This window comes from Phacochoerus africanus, chromosome 9 (genome assembly GCF_016906955.1).
Source record: "Phacochoerus africanus isolate WHEZ1 chromosome 9, ROS_Pafr_v1, whole genome shotgun sequence".
Taxonomy (NCBI): domain Eukaryota; kingdom Metazoa; phylum Chordata; class Mammalia; order Artiodactyla; family Suidae; genus Phacochoerus; species Phacochoerus africanus.
This window is the reverse complement of record NC_062552.1, coordinates 52,124,162-52,146,398: the sequence shown is the minus strand read 5'-3', so window position 1 is coordinate 52,146,398 and position 22,237 is coordinate 52,124,162. Positions and strand designations below refer to the sequence as shown.

Here is a 22,237-nt window from a genome sequence, read left to right as displayed (position 1 = left end):
AACAGTTAATGGAAGTTATAGGTACAAATATAGGGAAAAGGATAAAATTGTCATTACATATAGGTGATATGGTTATTTACCTTTAAAAAACAAGAAAAGCATTTGAAAGCTATTCAAAACAATAAAATTCAGGAGTTCCTATTGTGGCTCAGTGGGTTAAGGACTTGACATTATCTGTGTGAGGCTGTGGTAAATTAAATCCCTGGCCTTTCTCATTGGGTTAAAGATCTGGCCTTGCTGTAAGCTGCAGCGTAGGTTGCGGATATGACTCTGATCCAGTGTTGCTGTGGCTGTGGTGTAGTCCCCAGCTGCAGCTCCAATGTGACCCCTGGCCCAGGAATTCCCATATGCCACAGGTGCAGCAACAACAAAAAAAGAATGATAATGATAATAAAATTCATAAGATGATTGGATGTAAGATAAATATACAAGTGTTCATTGTTTTTCTAATTATCAGCAATAAACAAATATACAATGTATTTTAAAAGAGCCTGCTTACTCTGGCGCAAAAACAGTTAAGATGCCTAGGAATAAATCTGTCAAGGAATATACAAGGCTTACCTAAATCCAGGTTAAGAGGTTAAGTTCTAGAGTAAACTGTGTGGGCGTAAATCTCAGATCCAGGTTACTAGATGGTGACCTTACGGAAAGTTTAACCTCTCTGTGTGCATATATTTGTAGAAGAAACAACAAAAAAAGATATGTGCACTTGTGATTAGCACCTCTCTGGATATTTAGGTTTCGTCCTAGATTGGTTTTCGGTTTTTAGTTTTTAGGGGATTTGTTTGTTTGGCAGTGCCTGCTGCAGAAATTCCTGCAAGCCAGAGCAGTGACAGCCGCAGAAGTGACAACCCCGCATCCCTAACTGCGAGGCCACCAGGGAACACTGTTGGTTCTTGTTACTTTGGGGTTTTTTGGTTCTGGCCTGGGTTTTGACTTGACCAGCTTCCTCTGCTCTAAGAGAGAGCTAATAGTGACTGCTGCCCAGGAGTTGGGAATAACTGTGAGGATCAATATCCCAGTGTTCATGGATCCTGCAAGGTGCATTGCAAATTCATGATTATAGCGCTGACATCTCTTTTTTGTCAGAAAGCCTTGCCGTGTCTGCCAGACTCTCTAGCCAGAGCACTGCGGGAGGAGGGGACATCCTTAAACTCGTAACCCAGCCGGATCTCAGGCATCATTGGAGGCAGCCCCAGCTCTTAGGACCAAATGAGAGTCCTCAGAGTTTCACATCCTATATTCCAGCAAATTGCCAAGACTTCTCAAGATGTGGGGAGAGAAATTCTTTCAGTTCCTCATGCTGTTCCTTCCTGTGTCCAGAGACGTTGCTTCTGTAGTCTGTGCACCTCACTACATCGCCCCAGACTAAAAATACAGCACTTCTTTTTGTTCCTTCAAACTATCCCCCCCTTTTTCTTCTTTTTTCAGGCCCGCCCACAGCATATGGAAGTTTCTGAGCCAGGGATTGAACCCATGCTGCTTCAGAGACAATGCCAAATCCTTAATCTACTGCACCACAGCAGGAACTCCTGAAATTACCTGCTTTTAAAAAAGCATAAATGAACAAAATCTATTTCCCTGAAGATTTTGCATTCCTCCTAAAAGAGGAATGTTTCATTGCATATGCACAGCAAACCACTTAAAGATCCATGTTCTATATTTTTGTTTTCCAAAGCCTTCATTGTGACAACCCCCCCCCCCACCACTAGGAATTTCCCTCGTGTCTCTGCCTCCACATTCACCCTGCTTGACCAGCTTCTCTTTTCCACCCACTCACCTGTTACCCTCACGCTACATCAAATTTCTCCCCCTTCGCAATATGGAGTAATTCCACACCATTTGGCTCCTCTTCCCTGACACAGATACATAAATCATGCAAGTGCTCAGTAGACCAAAGCCCTTTGCTTTATCATCATCCCCCACCTGCCATAGAGGAGCTGTTTTTCCTATTATATGTAATTAAACCCACTTGCTGACTTGCGGTCAAAATGCTGTATGGTATTTGTCATGTGGTACTCTGGCCCTATTCTTAAAGGAATTTGCCTTTGTCGTATTTGTTTTTATTCCGAAGGTATCCCTCAACCTAATATAACTTGGTTGAAGAAAGGAGGATCTCTGAGTGACAGTATTTCCTTGCTTTTCAATGGATCCCTGTTGTTGCAGAATGTTTCCCTTGAAAATGAAGGAACCTATGTCTGCACAGCCATCAATGCTCTTGGAAAGGCAAAGGCAACATCTGTCCTCCACTTACTGGGTAAGTGTCAAACTCTTGTTCATCAAGTGCTTCCTGTAGTATGTACAGAGTATGACCTGGTTTCGTTGATTCTTGAGTTGAGAAGTAAACAAGTGGACATCTAATGGTCTTAACTATCACTGCCACTGCCCACTTAACAAGGAACATGAAATTTTATACTCTGTTTTACCAGTTCTTATCTTAGAAGGTTGTGACTTTTATGCTACTACTTCTCTGCCCCTAAGAACCTACACTGGGATATGAACTTTTCTGCCCAGAAACAAGATCCTACATATTCTTCCTCTACATCTGCTTAACTCCTTACCCTGACTAAGCTATTCTAAGCTAGCACTAAATTCTTTTCTAGTCAATGGTTCCCTACCCTATGATTCAACACACACACACACGCACACGCACATGCACACACACACACACACCATGCTGCCTCCCTGGAAGTCTGGCTTCTAGGCATTACTGCTCTCCCTGAAAGAAGTGTCCTTCACTGCCTTTATCATGTTGTCTCAGTACCTCCCATTCTGTAGGTCCAGCTGAATTCCTGTCTCCTGTGTGAACCCTTGTCTAATTTGGGGGCAACCCCTTTCTCTGGTCTCGCCAATTGATCCGTGACCAAGTCCTGGTACACATTAGTCTCAAATTGTTTCCTCTTTCATCTGTATTTCCTCAAATAAATCATGGGTTCCTTAATGGTAGAGACCATGTCTAAATTTTTTCACAGCCCTAAGATAACTAACAAGGAGCTACCATATAGCACAGAAAAATCTGCTCAATATTCTGTAATAACCTATATGGGAAAAAAGAATGGATATATGTATATTTATATGTATAACTGATTCACTTTGCTGTACACTTGAAACTAATACAACATTGTAAGTCAGCTATATTCCAATAAATTTCTTTAAAAAAGAATATAACACAGCATGAGGTACAAACCAGGTGCTCAATAAATACTAATCAGTTGAGTCTTAGGACATCTTGTAGCGGCGTTTACTGTAATTTGGGAACTGTCATTACATGTGCCCCTGGAACAGGATGATAAAGTGGCTTCTTCTATTGCTATCTGTTAGGGATAATATCTGGGTCTCACCCAATTCTTGTCACCAGAATGGGCTTTAAGTGTAGGAGTTTTAGGACTCAATAAATTCTACTCCTCTTTAAACTATTTGAAAGTGGGTCACAGAAGTCAGTTAGACTGACATTAGGGATCCTTTACTCCCTTTTGTATCTCCAGCACCTAACACAGGTGTAGGTATTAAACAAATGTTTCATAAATGAATGGGATTGAATCATTGGCAGAATTGGGATGAGATTGTAGAATCTACTGCCCAACTAAAAGGCTGATGGAAAAGAGCTCTCTCTATGGCTTTTCTTGTTGGCAGTTAGAGAAGCCCAGAGACATGAAAAGGTGGGGAGTTGGCAGAGTCGTCATGCCAAAAGTACTTGATGTTCATCAACTCTTTTGACATTTGCAGTAGCACAGTGTCAGGGCCAGTAATCTTTTATCCCATTGCAGAGATGAGGAAACCTGAGACTCACAGAAAGTTTGCACTAGAACCCAAATGTGTAGTCATCTCTTCCAGGGCCCTTCATCCTACTCTTCCTGGACTCTCAGTGTTGATCAGGAAGGCCCTGGTGTACCTCAATGCAGCCCTTCCCAAAGAGCCTCTGAGGTCCTCCAGGATCTTAGAATGGAAGATTTTCAACAAATGAGGATGGCCAAACCTGTCTGTTGGCCGAGCTCCCTGAGAGCCCCAGCCTTATTCCTTGTTTCTCTCTTCTCCACTCGTGGATCTGCATGGCTGTCTCAGTTCTGCCCTGCACACCTCTTCTCTCAGAGGTCTCTCCAGCCAGGCAGCTCATGACTTTGGTCACATGACTGAGGAATGGAGAATGTCTCATATCAAAACCATATACAGCATCCCTCTGCCATCCTTCTGCTCTTACACTCATGCTTCACACCCATCCTGAGAAGCTGCACTCCTCACCAGGTGAGGCCCTCTGCAAAACATCACCCTTTTCCTTTTCCCAAAGTTTTCTAGGGGGAGGAACTGCTGCCTCCAGTCCTTTTTGGAATTCTACTGAATTTTTTTAGTCTACCTCATTAGGCTACAAACCCTGAAAATATGCAGAGATGCAACATGTTAGCATAGTTAATAACTCTAACTAAACCCCTGCCTCACTCCACACTCCCAACCCCACACATAGCTCACAGATCTGTGTGAGCCTAAGCGTCCTGGGACAGAGCATTCTATTGGAAAGGGCTTATTTCCTAAGAGGTGTCTTCTTTTAAGAGCACCCATGCTGGAACAAGAGTTAGATCATTTCTAATTGGTAAGCAAGTGTTCCTTTTCCTCTCAGAACAACGACAATGAGACAGTAAAATTATATTTCCCAAGGGCCATAAAAAGCATATGCTCCAGGCATCCAACACAGGAGCCAACAGCCAACAGGAAACCCCTTACCTTCAGATCTGGAATATTGACTTTTGGGGGAATTTTCTGGTTGTGAGGCATGTGCTAGGAAAAGGATTTAGTTAAAAGACCCTCCATGTTTTGCACTTTGCAGTAAGTGAAATTATTCCTTGACATTCAGCCAGCTTTTTTCCTCCCCCTCAGTCTTCTGGGGTTCAACTTGTTCCTTCCATAGTGAAACTTTAAAAAAAATCACTCCTGAGGAAACCCACAAAACTCATATCCTAAATGTACATTATTATTAGTGGTAATGCAGCTATTGGTTTTCTAGTTGCAAAACTATTGCCAACTTGTTAAATATCAATAATGAGAATATTTGCTAAGAATTGTGGAATCATTTCTTTCATTCTTTTTCTTTCACAGATATTTTTTTCCACACATATTAACTGTTATATATCAGTGCTTGGTCACAAGAACCTAATCTAAGTATCTCCAGCTTGCAAAAATCTTCAGGAGGCCAAGGGAAAGAGGTAGAATTAAGGAAATCAGAAATGCTAGAATCACAGGGAACCTGTGCTATTGATCTCAGCTTCTTGTAGCTCAAAAATGAGACAATCACGGAAGGATACCCTGAGGCTACTTTCAGACCACATGCTTTATTAGATCTTCTATACAGGAACAATTTCAGCCTGTTGAAACACAGAAACATCACCTCAACCTTTTAAATCTTGAGCTAGTGCCTTTCATTTTCATGCTAATATTAAATACAAATATTTAATATTTCTAAAATATTTTCTAGACTGGGAAATAGATTGGCAGTCCATATGTCTGGTGAAGAACTTATATCTAGGATATACGAAGAACTTCTATAGGTGGACCACGAACTGTCCCCTCCCAAAGAAATGGCAAAAGACTTGAACAGACAGTTTGCAAAAGATGTACAGATTGGCATCAGGGAAATGAAAGTTAAAAAGCACAGTGAGGGGAGTTCCCGTCGTGGCGCAGTGGTTAACGAATCCGACTAGGAACCATGAGGTTGCGGGTTCGATCCCTGCCCTTGCTCAGTGGGTTAACGATCCGGCGTTGCCGTGAGCTGTGGTGTAGGTTGCAGACGTGGCTCGGATCCCGCGTTGCTGTGGCTCTGGTGTAGGCCAGTGGCTACGGCTCCGATTCGACCCCTAGCCTGGGAACCTCCATATGCCGCGGGAGCGGCCCAAGAAATAGCAACAACAACAACAACAACAACAACAACAAATACCAAAAAATAAAAATAAAAAAAATAAAAAAATAAAAAGCACAGTGAGATACAATATCACACCGACTAGAACAAAAACACTGACAATGCGAAGTCTGCACAAACAGCTGAAACTGTCATGCATGGTGGACAAATGTATAAAATGGTCCACCTGCTTTAGGAAAACTGTACAGTAGTTTCTAATAAACTTAAACACACACCTGCCCTTGACCCTGTAATTCCACTCACAGGTGTTTATCCAAAAAAAAAAAAAGAAAAGAAAACATGTTCGCAAAAAAATTCATACAAGAATGTTCCTAGCAGCTCTCACTTCTTAATGGCCACCAACAGGAAAATGGATACACAAACTCTGGTGTATTCATACAGTAGAATATCACTGAGCCATAAAAGAGGATAAATTACTGATATGTAGCAACAGTACGAGTGACTCTCAAAAACATTATGTTAAGCAAAAGAAGCCAAACACAAAAGAGTACATATTGTATGAAGTCCAAGAACAGATACTACAGATGTGTATTGATAGAATTGAGCAAGTAGTTATCTAGGAAGAAAAGGGGAATTAATGAAAAAGAGACAGGAGGAAACTTTTGGGGGTGATAAAATATTATATACCTTGTTTTGGATCAAGAGTACAGAAGGACATGTATGTAATTGTGAAAATTCATAAAACTGCATGCCTAATGTCTGAGCATTTTATTGTATGTGACTTATACCTCAATTTATAAAAATGCACATTTTTTAAAAAGACATGCAGGTATGTCCTGCCTTGAACTGTTAAGAAGTCTTAGTGAAACGGGCATAATAGAGTTAGATTTGGAGTCAGACACACTGAGTTCCAATCCAGCTGATAGATGAAGGACCTTGGAAAAGTCACTTAGCTTTTTTTAGTTTCCATCTTGCAGAGAAAAAGACTCTAATTCACAAGATGGACATATGGATTAAAAGGCAAATTGGGAGTTCCCATCCTGGCTCAGTGGAAATGAATCTCACTAGTATCCATGAGGATGCAGGTTCAATCCCTGGCCTTGCTCAGTGGATTAAGGATCCCACGTTGCCATGAGCTGTGGTGTAGGTCGCAGATGCAGCTCGGATCCCATGTTGCTGTGGCTGTGGTGGAGGCCAGTGGCTATAGCTCCACTTTGACCCCTAACCTGGGAACCTCCATATGCCGTGGGTGTGGCCCTAAAAAGAAAAAAAAAAAAAAAAGGAAAATTGACGTTAACGTGTTTAACTTAGTACCTGCTACCTGGAAAATTCAATACATGTAGCTATTTTTGAAAAATTGTTTTAAAGAAACTGTAATGCTGAGGTTGGGACGGGGGGGGGGGACTAAAAATATATACTGTTCCACTTCACAAATGATGTTGCAACTTAAGACAAAAATTCAAAAATCAAAAGGAAAAACTGGAAAACAAGTTAAAGAAATCTCTCTGCTCTGTGAGGGAGCATGTAGACACAGCTGGTAGCTATCAATTACTTGTGATTATTACAAGGAAATCTGGCACCTTCTGTGATCAAGTCTGTCATCATCGCGTCCTACCTCATCTTTTTAACCAAGTGTCAAAAGGGAAGGAAGACTGGAATGGGGTCTACAGTGAAAAAGCTCTTAATTATCGGAGGGGGTCAGCTTCAACTTTTCTAAAGGAAACTCCCATTTTCACCTTTCCAGATGTCTCCCTGACAAATTACACATGAAGCTTCAGGACCAATCTGAAGTTTAGATTAAGAACGAATGGAAAAGTGAGCGTGGAATTGAAATGCATCTTTAACCTTTTGGCTTCATCCCTGGTCCCCGCTCAATCATCTCTCCTCTCTCCACCTGATCCACTTTTGGGAAATAGAGCCCATTAGGGCGTCCCCTGAGAAACCCTCCATTCTTGTCCTCTTGGCTCTGCTTAGAGACTGACTCGGATGCAGCCCACTGCACAGAACACACCCTCCCTCTCTCTAGGATTTTTCTGGCAGATCCAGCTGGTCTGCAATAGCCCCTCTCCCCTCTGTGGTCCAGGGGCCCCATTCTGGCTGCCATTCCCACCAGTTATTACAATAAGCCAGTGGAGGGGAAAGGAGTTTTAAAGGACCCCTTCGCACAATGCTATGGCTTCCTTTCTGTGTGTTCCTCAAAGAACCAGACAGGCGGCTAACCAGAAAGCAGCTGGTGGTGTGGTCTTTGGCCAGGTCATCTCCAGCCCATTGGTGTTTCTCCTCCCGGGGTTGTCATGACATGCATTTTCTTTCTGCAGAGCCTTTCTGGGAGCTTGGTAACTGGACACATTGTTCTGCCACCTGTGGCCACTTGGGAGCCCGCGTTCGGAGACCCCAGTGCATGATGGCCAATGGGCAGGAAGTGAGTGAGTCCTTGTGCAATCACCTCCAGAAGCCACTGGCTGGGTACCAGCCCTGTAACCTCCAGGACTGCCCCTCAAGGTATGTGGAGTCATGCTTCTTATCTCATCAGTACTGGGGTTTTGCTGCCTGTGATTAGGTCAGTTTGATGTACAGCAGAAACTGAAGAAACATTGGAAATCAACCATTTTTTAATTAAAACACACACACACAGTGGGAGTTCCTTTTATGACTCAGCAGGTTAAAAACCCAACTAGTATACATGAGGGTGTGGGTTCGATCCCTGGCCTCACTCCATGGGTTAAGGATCCGGCATTGCCACAAGCTGCAGCATAGGTCACAGATGCGGTCAGGTCTGGCATTGTGGTGCCTATGGTTTAGGCCTGCAGCTGCAGCTCAGATTTGACCCCTAGCCTGGGAACTTGCATATGCCTCAGGGGTAGCCCTAAAAAGAAGAAAAGAAAGAAAAAAAAAACCAGTAATTTGGATTTAATAACTCAGTCACTAAGATTTATTTAGCTTGGACTGCAAGGGCTTTCTGTGGATCACTTCATAGTCATTTATGAGGTAGGTATTGTTCGGTTTTCTCTTTGACATATGGAAAAGCTCCCCTAGGCCACACAGGTCCAAGGGCCAGAATTCAAACTGAGATAGTCTCGTTTCAGAGCCTCTGCTCTTAATCGCTGCCCAAATCTGCTTCCTGCACTCACCCCGTGCTTTAAGAGCTCAATGAGCTGCTGCCATGGGTTTACCTAGGAGATAGCTAGGAGATACAGCGGTGGGCCAGAAGCATGAGGGGCACTAGTTAAAAGCACAATTCCTTAGGCTCCACCCCTGGAGGTAAAATCATTAAAAACCTTTCTATGTAATAGATGTGTCGACTGAAAAAAAATGCAAAACTTGAAAGTTGAGAATTACATTTTATTCAGTGGGAGTTCCCACTGTGGCACAATGGATCCGCAGCATCTCTATAGCACCAGGATGCAGGTTCGATCCCCGCATAGCACAGTGGGTTAAAGGATCTGGCATTGCCACAGCTGTAGCTGCAGCTGGGATCTGATCCCTGGCCTGGGAACTCCATGGCCACAGGCAGCCAGAAAAGAAAAAAAAAATGCAAAACATAATGTTTTATTCAGTGGACTTTCTAAGGATTCACGCTTGGGAGGCAGACTCTCAGGTAGCTCTGAGGGACTGCTCTGAAGAGGTGAGGGAGAAGCCAGGATATATAGGAGGTTTGCAGCAAAAACGAGGTAGTTGGAATATCAAAAGATTACTATTAATTAAAGAAAACCATGGAGTTCCCGTTGTGGCTTAGTGGAAACGAATCTGACTAGTATCCACAAAGACGAAGTTTCAATCCCTGGCCTCGCTCAGTGGGTTAAGGATCTGGCACTGTCCTGAGCTGTGGTGTAGGTTGCTGTGGCTGTGGTTTAGGCTAGCGGCTACAGCTCCAATTCAACCCCTAGCCTGGGAACCTCCATATGCCGCAGGTGTGGCCCTAAAAAAAAAGAGAAGAAAACCAGACATCTCCAGTTAATGAATTTAGCGCTTTTCTCTGTATGGGAAGATGCAAAAGTCTGGGATCGTTGAAATCATTCCTTGGATTTGCACCTTGATTATCCAGGGCCAGTATCCTGCTTTTCTCCATCCTGAAGCCCCTTAGGCTGCACCATTGGGCTGCACCAGTGGCTGCTGTCTTGATGGCTGCAACATCTTTTTTGTTTTAATGATTTTTATTTTTTCCATCATAGCTGGTTTAAAGTGTTCTGTCAGTTTTCTACCGCAAGAGCAAGGTGAGCCAGTCACACATATATATACACATTCTTTTTCTCACATTATCCTCCACCGTGCTCCATCATAGTGACTAGACATAGTTCCCAGTGCTACACAGCAGGATCTCATTGCTTATCCATTCCAAACATCCTTTATTTACTGATATAGCAGCCGACATTCTTCCTCCACCACTGACACAAGTCAATAGTTTTAAAAATGTCCAAAATCAAATTCACGGTCTCCATCTAATCTGATCCGTCCCGCGTTCCAGGTGGCAATGACAGCATCTCTGACTCCCTTTCCTCTCCCTTCCATCCATTCTCATCCATTTCCACTGTCGCCACTGGAGTCCAAGCCATTATCCTTTCTGAGGACTGTGCCAGGAGCCTCCTGATTTCTGCCTCCTCCCTGGAGTGCTGTGTCCACTCTGTGAGCACAACCACCTTTCAAAACAAACTCACCACGATGCTCCTCTGTTTGAAACTCTCCCATGACTTCCCATTGTTCTTAGGACAGAGGTCAAAATTCCTGGCAGAGGGGGCTGTGTCTATCTTGTTCATTTTTTTAACTCCAAAGAATTCCTTGCACACAGCAAGTGCCCAGTAAGTATTCTCGGCTGCCTGACAGAATCCATGGGTGGAAGAACAGAAGTCCCCCTATGCTTGGGCCTCAGGCTGCCATCTGTCTCACTGCTTGTGTCTCCCAGCCTGGTTATCTGGTCTTCATCCACACTGGTCTTTTGTGTCCCGTAGAGCTGCCGTTCTCTGTCCTGGCTCAGGGCCTCTGCATGTACCACTTCCTCTATCCATAACACTGTTCCCTCTCTTTTCACTTAGTTATTCCTACTCATCTAGATTCAGGGGCACCTGGTAGGGCCTGAACCAAGGGAGGCCCCTGTGCTATATGTTTTTCTATTTCCTTATCTTTCTTCTCTGGAGCTCTTACCACAGTCTCTCTGTCTTGCTTTCCCACTAGACCGTCAGTTCTATGAGAGCAAATCCATGGCTTTTGTGCCTCACACTTTTATTCCCAGCACTTAGCACAATGACTGCCCCATTGTACACCCTCTAAAAATATTTGTTAAAGGAATGAATGAATGGGAGTTCCCCAGTGGCTGAGTGGTTAAAGATCCGACATTGTCACTGCTGTGGCTTGGGTCACTGCTATGGCTTGGGTTTGATCCCTGGCTTGGGTATTTCCACATGCTGCAGGTTTGGCCAAAAATAAATAAAAATAAATAAATTAATAAATAAATTGAATGAATGAATGAATAGCATAGTCTCTAGCAGATCATCGACCAAATGATGCCAAAACACAAAATTAAAAAAAAATGATAGTAGAATTTATTGAGCACAAACCTACAAGGCAGCTACTGTTCTCAGTCTCATTTTGATTGAGAGGAAAGCACATGCAGGCTTGATGCCATACAGCTCACTGCCCTGTGCAAACTCGCACACTGGATCCAATGATCTGTGCCCTGGAGGAGAGTGAGAGGCAGGGTCACACTGTAGAACAAAACAGATGCTGGGGTCGGGGAGGGGGCGTGCTCTTAGGAGGGCTGTGGATATTTTTATGCATGCCTAGAAAAAACAGTCATACTCTTTCCTAACCAGAAGAAACAATAGAGATGTTGTTATTGATGTTTCCGTTGTCACTTAGTGGGTTTTGGATCCGACGTTATCTCTGTGAGGATGCAGGTTCGATCCCTGGCCTTGCTCAGTGGGTTAAGGATCCTAAGGATCCAGCATTGCTGGGGCTGTGGTATAGGCCGGCAGCTGCAGCTCTGATTCAACCCCTAGCCTGGGAACCTCCATATGCCGTGAGTGCGGCCCTAAAAAGCAAAAAGAAAAAAGAGAGGAAAAAAAGGAAAATCTGAGAATAAGGCTGGGAATTATCTGTGCTACTGCCTGTTCCCAGAGAGACACATGATGGCCCTGAAACAGCCATAATGTTAAAGTCAGTTTTTCCTCTGAAGACACCCCTGTAGGTTCTGTCCTACCAGTACTTTTTTTTTTTTAATGATTTTTATTTTTTCCATTATAGCTGGTTTACAATCAATGTTCTATCAGTTTTCTACTGTACAGCCAGGTGACCCAGTCACACATACACATATACATTCTTTTTCTCCCATTATCATGCTCCATCATAAGTGACTAGATAGAGTCCCCAGTGCTACACAGCAGGATCTCATTGCTTATCCATTCCAAAGGCAATAGTTTGCATCCATTAACCCCAAAGTCCCAATCCATCCCACTCCCTCCCTCTGCCCCTTGGCAACCACAAGTGTGTTCTCTGTGTCCGTGATTTTTTTTTCTGTTGTCCTGCCAGAGCTTACTAAGCTCCTGGACTTTTTGTTCTCAGGTGGTTCACGAGTGCGTGGTCCCAGTGTTCTGTGTCTTGTGGGGAAGGATTCCGCAGTCGGCAAGTGACATGCAAGCGCACGAGAGCCAATGGCACTGTGCAGGTGATGTCGCCAAGAGCATGTGCCCTCAAGGACAAACCTTTGGGAAGGAGACCCTGTGCCAGTCACCCGTGTGTTCAAGGGGCCATTGAACCAGGGAGCCAGGTAAAGCTGACAGATCTAGTGCTTTGATAGTAGTGTAATCATCACTTTGTTTCTCATACCTTTTTTTTAATTTTGGAGAAAAAAATCCGATTGGTCTCTAACATGAATGTATGTGTCTGGACTTCACGGATTTCATTTGGAATTCATAGTGTCTCTGTCTTCCAATACAAGTAAACCAAGGTTGGGTCCTTTTGATGCACCAGCTCTGTAACCGGAGCTCCAAGATCGACTGGTGTGAGACACTAGGAATAAGAGTAGCCTTCAAGAAACAGACCAGAGTGTACTTATAAAACAGGAACAAACTCACAGCTTTCTAAATCAAGCTCATGGTGACCAAAGGGGAAACTGTTGGGCGGAGGGATAAATTAGGAGGATGGGAATCCCACAGACACACTCCTGTATATAAAATACATAATTCACAAGGACCTGCTGGGAGTTCCCGTCGTGGTGCAGCAGAAATGAATCTGACCAGGAACCATGAGGTTGTGGGTTCGATCCCTGGCCTCACTCAGTAGGTTAAGGATCCCGCGTTGCCATGAGCTGTGGTGTAGATAATATACACGGCTCGGATCTGGCGTTGCTGTGGCTGTGGCCGGAAGTTGTAGCTCCAGTTATACCCCTAGTCTGGGACTCTCCATATGCCACAGATGCAGCTCTAAAAAGACAAAAGAGAAACAAAAACAAACCAACAACAACAACAACAACAAAAAACAGGACCTACTGAATAGCACAGGGAAATCTACTCAGTGGCCTGTAACAACCTATACAGGAAAAAATGGATTGATCTATGTATACGTATGACAGATTCACTTTGCTGTACACCTGAAACTAATACAGCATTGTAAGTCACTATACTCCCGTAACAGTTTTCAAAGCAGCAGAGAAATGTTAGTAATACAACACAAATACCACCTTTAATATTATAATTAGAAAATTGCAGGGGGAGGGAATGTTAAGAAATGTATAGGACCTTGTATTAGTCCACTGGGCTGCCGTAACAGAAAACCACAGCCTGGGTGCCTTAAACAGCAGAAATGTATTTCCTCACAGATTGAGAGGCTAGACATCCAAGATAAGCTGTGGTCAGGGTTGGTTTTAGTGAGACCTCTCTTTCTGGTTTGTAGACAGCCACCTTCGCGCTGTGGCCTTGTACGGCTTCTTCTCTGTGTGCACACAGAAAAGGCGAGATTTCTTGTGTTTCTTCCTCTTCTTCTAAGGACCCTGTTCCTATTGGATTAAGACCCCCCACCCTTATGGGGAGTTCCCGTCGTGGCACAGTGGTTAACGAATCCGACTAGGAACCATGAGGTTGCGGGTTTTATCCCTGCCCTTGCTCAGTGGGTTAACAATTCGGAGTTGCCGTGAGCTGTGGTGTAGGTTGCAGACACAGCTCGGATCCCGCGTTGCTGTGGCTCTGGCATAGGCCGGTGGCTACAACTCGGATTCGACCCCTAGCCTGGGAACCTCCATATGCCGCGGGAGCGGCCCAAGAAATGGCAAAAAGACAAAAAAAAAAAAAAAAAAAGACCCCCCCACCCTTATGGCCTCAGTTAACCTTTAACCTCCTTATAGGCCCTATGTCCAAATACAGTCACATTGGTGGTTAGGGCTTCTGTAGATAAATTTCGAGGGGGTACAATTTGGTCTTAACACTCTGTCCTCTGGACCCTCCAAATTCATGTCCTTTGTGCAAAATACTTTGACTCCATCCCAGTATCCGCAGAAGTCTATTTTTTTTTCCTTTTTCTTTTTCTTTTTCTTTTTTTTTTTTTTTTAGGGCTGCACCTACAGCATTTGGAAGTTCCTGAGCTCGGGGTCAAATCAGAGCTGCAGCTGCCAGCCACAGCCATAGCCATGTCAGCAGTGAATCCAAGCCACATCTGCAACCTGTGCCTCAGCTTGCGGCAAGGCCAGATCTTTAACCCACTCCTCTGCAAGGCCAGGGATCGAACCTGCATTCTCACAGATGCTATATTGAGTTCTTAACCTGCTGAGCCACAGCGGGAACTCTGATATCTGCAGAAGTCTTAACCCTTTCCAACAGTGATTCCAAGTCCAAAGTATCACTAAGTGTCACCTCGATCAGGTATGGGTGAGAAACGAGTCCTCCTGAAGCAAAATTATCCTCCCGCTGTGAACCTGTGAAACCAGACAGGTGATGTGCTTCCAAAATACAGCAGTGGGACAAGCATAGGGTAGACATTCTTATTCCCCAGGAGAGAACTCGTAAAGAAGAAAGGGGTGATGAGTCCCCATTGAGTCCAAGAGCCAGCAAGGCTAATTCCATTAGATCTTCAGGCTCAAGACGAATCATCTTTGCCTTGATGCCCTGCCCTCCAGACCTCTGGGCAGCAGCCTTGCCCCCATGGCTCTAGGGAAGTAGCCTAACCTAGATGACTCTTCGGAGTCACTCTGCTCCGGAAGTACTGGCCTGCTGAGATTGAGGAGGGGTCCTCACCTCTGAGACCCTGGAGGAAATATCTTTGCCCCAGGGTCTGTAGTGTGAGTGGCAGCCCTGCTAATTTCTGAATCAGCTTTGGGTCATTCCTGCCTTTGTTTGAAGAGTAAAGAATGTTTGCAGCTGCATAGCTTTATCATCCCATCCTGTAGAACCCTCAAAGTATGAAAGCCTTCCTCTATCGTGTCCCACCTCTGTTCCTTTTGGCCCAAACTGGCAGTGTCTCTGCTGGTATAATCCTATCTCTATTCCTGAGTTCTATTTTTTTTTTTTTTTCATTTCAGGGCCGCACTTGCAGCGTATGGATGTTCCCAGGCTAGGGGTCAGATGAGAGCTACAGCTGCCGGCCTACACCACAGCCACAGCAACATGGGATCTGAGCTGTGTCTGTGACCTACACCACAGCTCATGGCAATGCTGGATCCTTAACCCACTGAGCGAGGCCAGGGATCGAACTGGAGTCCTCATGGATACTAGCTGGGTTCTTTACCCCTGAGCCATGATGAGAAGGCCTCTCCCCTGACATTTTACTATAGACAGTAAGCAGAAGCCAGCTTGCAGCTTGAACATGTTGCTTAGAAATCTCCTCAGCAAAATATCCAGGTTCATCCCTTGCAAGTTCTACCCTCCACAAAACAACTAGAACACGGGGCAGCCAAGTTTTTTGACCACTTTATAATGAGGACTGCCTTTTCTCCAGTTTCCAGTAGCATGTTCCTTGTTTCCACCTGAAACTTCACCAGAATCACCTTTAATGTTCCTATTTCTACCAACATTCCCTTCAAGGCAGTCTAGGCTTTTTCTAGCATGTACCTCAAAACTCTTCCAGCCTCTTCCCATCACCCAGTCCAAAGCCAAGCCACCCCCATATTTTAGGTATGTGTTAACATTAGTGTCCACTTCTCAGTACCACAGTCTGTATATCTGTATTAGTTAGGGTTCCCCACGGGAAACAGGTCCAACAGGACCTTTCTCTCTCTCATATATATATCTCATATATACACACATACAAATACACGTACATGTATATACACATACATACACACACTCACACAATTACGGAGGTTGACAAGTCCCAAGAGCTGCAGGGTGAGTCAGGAAGCTGGAGATCCAAGAGAGCTGATGATGGTGTTCTCACCCAAAGGCTTGGAGATTCCAGACCCAGGAAGAACCAGTGTTTCAATTCAAAGTCCAAAGGCAGGAAAAAGCCAGTGTCCCAGCTCAAAAATATCATCAGGCAGAAAGAATCCTTTCTTATTTGGGAGAGGGTCAGCCTTTTTGTTGTCTTCAGCCCTCAAGTGACTAGATGAGGCCCACCAGCTTAGGGAGAGCAATCTGTTTCTGTAGACTACTGATTTAAATGCTAATCTCATCCAAAAACATCCTCACAGAAACACCCAGCATAATGCTTGACCGAATATCTAGGCATGGCCCATTCAAGTTCACACATAAAATTTAACTGTCACAGATTCCACAGAGAAAAAATATAACACATGATTGAAACCCATAACAGAAAAGTTGGATAAATAAAGGTACTCTCAGTGCTGTAAGAGAAACTGAAAAAAACCTGAAACATGGAAGGTAATGGCAATTCAGATTATAATAGATTTTTTTTGGAACTTAAGATAATTTTCACATTCACATGGGAGAATGGATGAGGACAAGAAATTTTCAGAAAAACACATTATTAGAGGAATAGAAAGACATTCTTTATCTGATGTCAAAGCATGCTGCCAAGCTGTTGCAAAATAGTGTGTCATTAGTGCAGGACTAGACGTGAATCATGGAGTGTACTTAGAGTACAGAAACGGATCCATGGTAATGAGTTTAAAGTTCAAAGGCAGTTAATCATGGGGGGGGGATTATGGTTTTAAAAAATAAATAGTACAAAACTACCAAAGGTTTTTAAGGAAATTAAAGAGTATCTAAGTCAATAGACATCCTATATTTATGGATCGAAAGACTTAATGTCATTAAGATGACAACACTCTCCAAACTGATCTGTGTATTCAACACAGTCCTTATCAAAATCCTAGCTTCAAGAGTTCCTGTGGTGGCTCAGTGGTAACAAACCCAACTCGCATCCATGAGGATTTGTGTTTGAGCCCTGGCCTTGCTCAGTGGCTTAAGGATCCCGAGTTGCTGAGAGTTGTGGTGTAGGTCACAGATGCACCTTGGATCTGGCGTTGCTGTGGCTGTGGGATGATAGGCCAGCAGCTGCAGGTCTGATTTGACACCCAGCCTGGGAACATTCATATGCTGTGGGTGCAGCTCTAAAAAGACAAAAAAAAAAAAAAAAGAAAGAAAGAAAGAAAGAAAGAAAGAAAGAAAGAAAGATCCCAGCTTCTTAGCTTGAAATTGACAAGCTGATCAGAAAATTCATAGGAAATATAAAGGACTCAGAATAGTCTAAACAATCTTTAAAAAGAGCAAGGTTACAAAGTTGGAAGGTTCAGACTTCTCAATTTCAGATTTAATACAAACTGTAATAATCTGATAGCATGGTACTCGCATAGAATAGACATATAGATTGATAAAATGGAATGGAAAGTCCAGAGGTAAACCCATTTATCTGTGTCAGCTGATTTTCTACAAGGGTGACAAAACCATTCAACGGGGAAAGAATAATCTTGCCAACAAATGGTTCTGGACAACTGGATAGTCACATACAAAAGAACGAACTTGGACCCCTAGCTTACAACATATACAAAAATGAATTAACTCAAAATTTATAAAAGGCCTAAATTTAAGAACTAAAACGATAAAGCTCTTAGAAGAACATGTAGCCATAAATATTCAAGCTTTGGATGAGGAAATGTTTCTTAGCTATAACACTAGACAAACAAACAAACAAAAAGCTATAGCAACAAAAATAGATAAATTGGACTACATCAAACAGGAACTTTTTTGCTACAAAGGACATGATCAAGGAAGTAAACAGACAACCCATTGAATGGGAGAAAATACTTTTAAATCATAAATATGAAGGGGAACTTGTATCAAATATGTAAAGAACATGCAAACTCAATAACAAAAATACAAATAACCTAATTAAAATATTGTCAAAGGATCTGAAGAGACTTCTCCGATAAAGAGATACAAATGGACAATAAGAGCAGGAAAAGGTACTTAGCATTAATCATTAGGGAAATGTAAGTCAAAATCACAGTGAGATGCCCCCTCACACTCACTAGCATGCCCGTTATCAAAAAGAGAGATAGCAGCCAGTGCTGATGAGAACATGGAAACTGAAACCTTAATTCATTGCTAGCAGGACTGTAACATGGTCTAGCCACTTTGGAAAAGAGTCTGGCAGTTTCTAAAAAAGATCAAATGTATGGTTACCATATGACCTAGTAATTCCACTCCTAGATATATACCAAAGAGAAATGAAACATAGGCGTTCCCATCGTGGCTCAGCAGTAACAAACCCGACTAGTGTCCATGAGGACACCAGTTCGATCCTTTGTCTTGCTCAGTGGGTTAAGGACACAGCATTGCCGGGCGCTGCGGTGTGGGTCGCAAACAAGGCTCAGAGCCAGCGTTGCTGTGGCTGTGGTGTAGGTTGGCAGCTGCAGCTCCCATTCAACCCCTAGCCTGGGAATGTCCATATGCCATGGGCACAGCCCTAAAAAGACAAAAGAGAGCGAGAGAAATGAAACATAGGTTCCCACAAAAACCTGTACATGAATGTTCATAGCAGCATTATCCATAACAACCAAAACGTGGGAACAAGTCACATCATAACTCTTAATAACCAAAAGGTGGGATAACTGATGAATAGAAAAATATGGTATGTTCATACAATAGAATAGTATCTGGCCATTAAAAAGAATGAGGTGCTAATATGTATGACAGTGTGGATGAAACAAATATATTATGATAAGTGATGGAAGACAGATACAACAGACCACATATTGCATGATTCCATGTATTTGCAGTGTCTACAATAAGCAAATCTCTAAGGACGAAGGTAGATTAATGGTTGCCTGGACCTGGGGGAAAAGCAGCGGCAGGAACTGGGAGTAACTGGCAAAAGGGACAGGGTTTCTTTGGGGATGGTGACAATTTCTAAACTTCTTTGGGGTGATGGTTGCCCAATTCTAAAAGCCATTAAATTGTATATAAAACAGTGACTCGTAGGGTATGTGAATTATATGTCAATAACATTGTTAGGAAAAAAAAATTGTCTGAGGGAAATTGGTTAACTAATGGAAGAAAAATAGGTGAAATTAGAACCCAAACTCATAGCATCCACCAAAATAAATTCTGAGTGATTGAACTGCTTGATATGAAAGCAATTGAACTGGAATAGAATTATCATGGTGGGAAATACTCTTTCAAGCATAAAACGAATTACAAGGGAAAATTGGTAGGTGTTACGAATACAGGCCTTATTTTTTTCTTTTTAGGGCCACACCCACAGCATATGGAAGTTTCCAGGCTAGGGGGTCGAATCAGAGCTGCAGCTGCCACCTACACCACAGCCACAGTCACACCAGATCAGAGCTGCAGCTGCCACCTACACCACAGCCACAGTCACACCAGATCTGAGCTGCATCTGCGACCTACACCACAGCTCACGATGACGTCAGATCCTTAACCCACTGAGCGAGACTGGGGATCCAATCCACATCCTCCTGGATACTAGTCTGGTTCATTACTGCTATGCCATAATGGGAACTTCCCATTATGAGTACATAAAAATTAAAGAACTGCATGTCAAAATGTGTTTTCTGTAATTGAACTCACCCCAACACACAAGCTTCCAGTTTTGCTCAGAGCAGGAAAACCCAGACTTGGCTGTGGCTTGATTTTAAGCATGGTCCTTTCTGAACCTAAGCCTGATGGCTTACACTCAGCCCTGTTCTTCCCCCTCCTCAGAGATGGTCCAAGTTCCTGGGGAGAAGGAGGAAAGGACACCAGGTATCTTGCTGGCTCTGAGGGGGCTGTCTGGTCCCCAGGGCCAGGCTTCCATCCTCCCTGATTTGCCTCGGGGAGAGCGGATCCCCCCACAGCTAGTCTTGGGTGATCCCGCCACAGCACATGGTTTTGAGCTCACAAGGTTGCTTAAACTGTGTTGTGCTTTTGTTCCAGTGTCCTGGACGTTGCCTGGGTCATGCTGTGAGGATGCAGCAGCCTCATGTGATTTGTCAACTTCACAACAGTTCTGACTCTGACTGCGATGACAGAAGGAGGTACTGACCCCACCCTAGGGCAGCACCCAGCCCACCTCGGTCAGTGGGGATGACCCCCCAGAATGGAGTCATTGCTCCTGTATAGCAGCTCTCAACATGGACAAGTCCTACTAGATTATGACTTTTGTTTTTTTTGTATTTTTAGGGCTGCACCCTCAGCATATGGAGGTTCCCAGGCTAGGGGTTGAATCAGAACTGTAGCTGTCGGCCTCCACCACAGCCACAGCAACTCAGGATCCAAGCTGTGTCTGTGACGTACACCACAGCTTATGTCAATATTGGATCCTTAACCCACTGAGGGAGGCCAGGGATCAAACCTGTGTCCTCATGGATGCTAGTAAGATTCATTTCTGCTGAGCCATGACAGGAACTCCAATTATGACTTCTTATAGTGCCACCCTCAATAGTCTATGTCATACTGATACATTAATTACTATGTAATAATTACAAATTATTTGGGTATTAAACATATAGAGACACCCCAAAGAGAAAAAAAAAAGTAGCATTGAGAATAGACAGATTTTTTTTTCCTTTATATACAAAGTTGGTGAAACCAAATGATATCTCCTTGAGGATTACAGATTAAATCTTTTAGTGTTCTCACTACTTTGTTCCTCTGTTTAGAAACTGGTTGGTTGGGATAGTGACACAGTGGTTTAGCAGAGAATAAAGGAAACTTTTATTTTTGAAAGGGCTTACACAGGAAAACAGTTGTTTTCTCTTATGTCAGAGTTTGACCTGGTTGATGGTTTAGGGGTAGAGGAGCTTTGTTCCCTGAGATCACCCAGAGACCCAGACCCCTTCTGTCTGGGGACTTTGCCATCCCAGAGAAAGGTGCCCCAGCCTTGGAGGAAGTGAGAAGAGAGCAAAGAGGGCACACTACTGGGAAACCTCGAGTTCTGCCTCCCTCTTTTTGTGTAACCTTGAACTACCCAACCTCCTAATCCGCAGAACGGGGTATTACCGCCCATATGAAATTTTGATGGGGAAGTTTTGATGAGCTGGCTAAATGTGAAGCACCTAAGCAGCCTGGGTCCTAGAAAATGCTTCATGTGTGGCTTTTCCTTCCTCCTCCACATCCTAAGTCTTGCTGGAGAGAATGAGATGATGCTAACAATTGGCTCAGTTTCCATTGTGAGTCTTCAGGAAGGTTTGGCAGTGTCGTGTCAGCTGTATTTCCTATTCCCAACACAATTCAAGCCAGAACCAATTCTCCTTGAATGGAAAATGTTTAAAACAGCTGCTCTTATTCTCAATAGACAACGTAGTTTCCAACTTTGCCTAGAAGATAGAGCCCACACACAGATTGATACGTATCATCCCAGATGTTTTACTTTGCACTCTCAAAGATACATTTGCAATACAAACACATACATGGATTGAGCTTTCCTTATAACACACCAGACATATTTTCCTGAAAATGTTTTTTTTCTACTTATCAATACATTATAGCCTCTCCCTGCCCCAACCTGAGTACATAGGAGTCAGTTTCTTCTTTTGAATTGTTCTTGTTTAATATTACCTCATTCCATTGTTGATGGACATTTTATTGTTTCCAGTGCTTTGCTCTTACAAATAAATGCTGCACTAAACATCCTAGAACATATATCTTTAGGAGCAAAGGGTAAGATTCTTATGGGATAAATTTTAGATATGGAATTGAATTGACAGGCATGCTCATTTGGAGGCTACTAAATTACCATCAAAATGTTTATACCAACAGTATATATTTTCATCACCATTATATAGGTTTTCAGTCTTTCAAAAACTGCCAATCTGATGGATGAAAGTTAATTTATTGTAGTTTGTACTTTTCTAGTTACCTTTTATGGTATGCTCTCTCTCTTTTTTTTGGGGGGGGTGGTGTTCTTCTTAGTATTCTTCTCTAACCAATCCCCCTTTTCCCATCTTTACCACCATCACCCTTGGCCAAGCCATCCAGCTCTTCTTCCTTTATCCATCCTTTCCTCTTTCCA

The 22,237-nt window shown here is 43.3% G+C and overlaps 1 protein-coding gene across 2 annotated transcripts in view; it reads left to right on the top strand.

Moving 5' to 3' along the window:
• The window catches only part of ADAMTSL3 (ADAMTS like 3), a 358,645-nt gene that overhangs the window by 328,987 nt on the left and 7,421 nt on the right, over positions 1–22,237 (top strand). For both annotated transcript variants that reach the window (XM_047795344.1, XM_047795345.1), the window contains exons 24-27: positions 2,075–2,257; positions 8,164–8,347; positions 12,401–12,605; positions 20,161–20,261. In XM_047795344.1, coding sequence (XP_047651300.1) covers positions 2,075–2,257; positions 8,164–8,347; positions 12,401–12,605; positions 20,161–20,261 — 673 coding nt within the window. The remainder of the gene's footprint in view (positions 1–2,074; positions 2,258–8,163; positions 8,348–12,400; positions 12,606–20,160; positions 20,262–22,237) is intronic.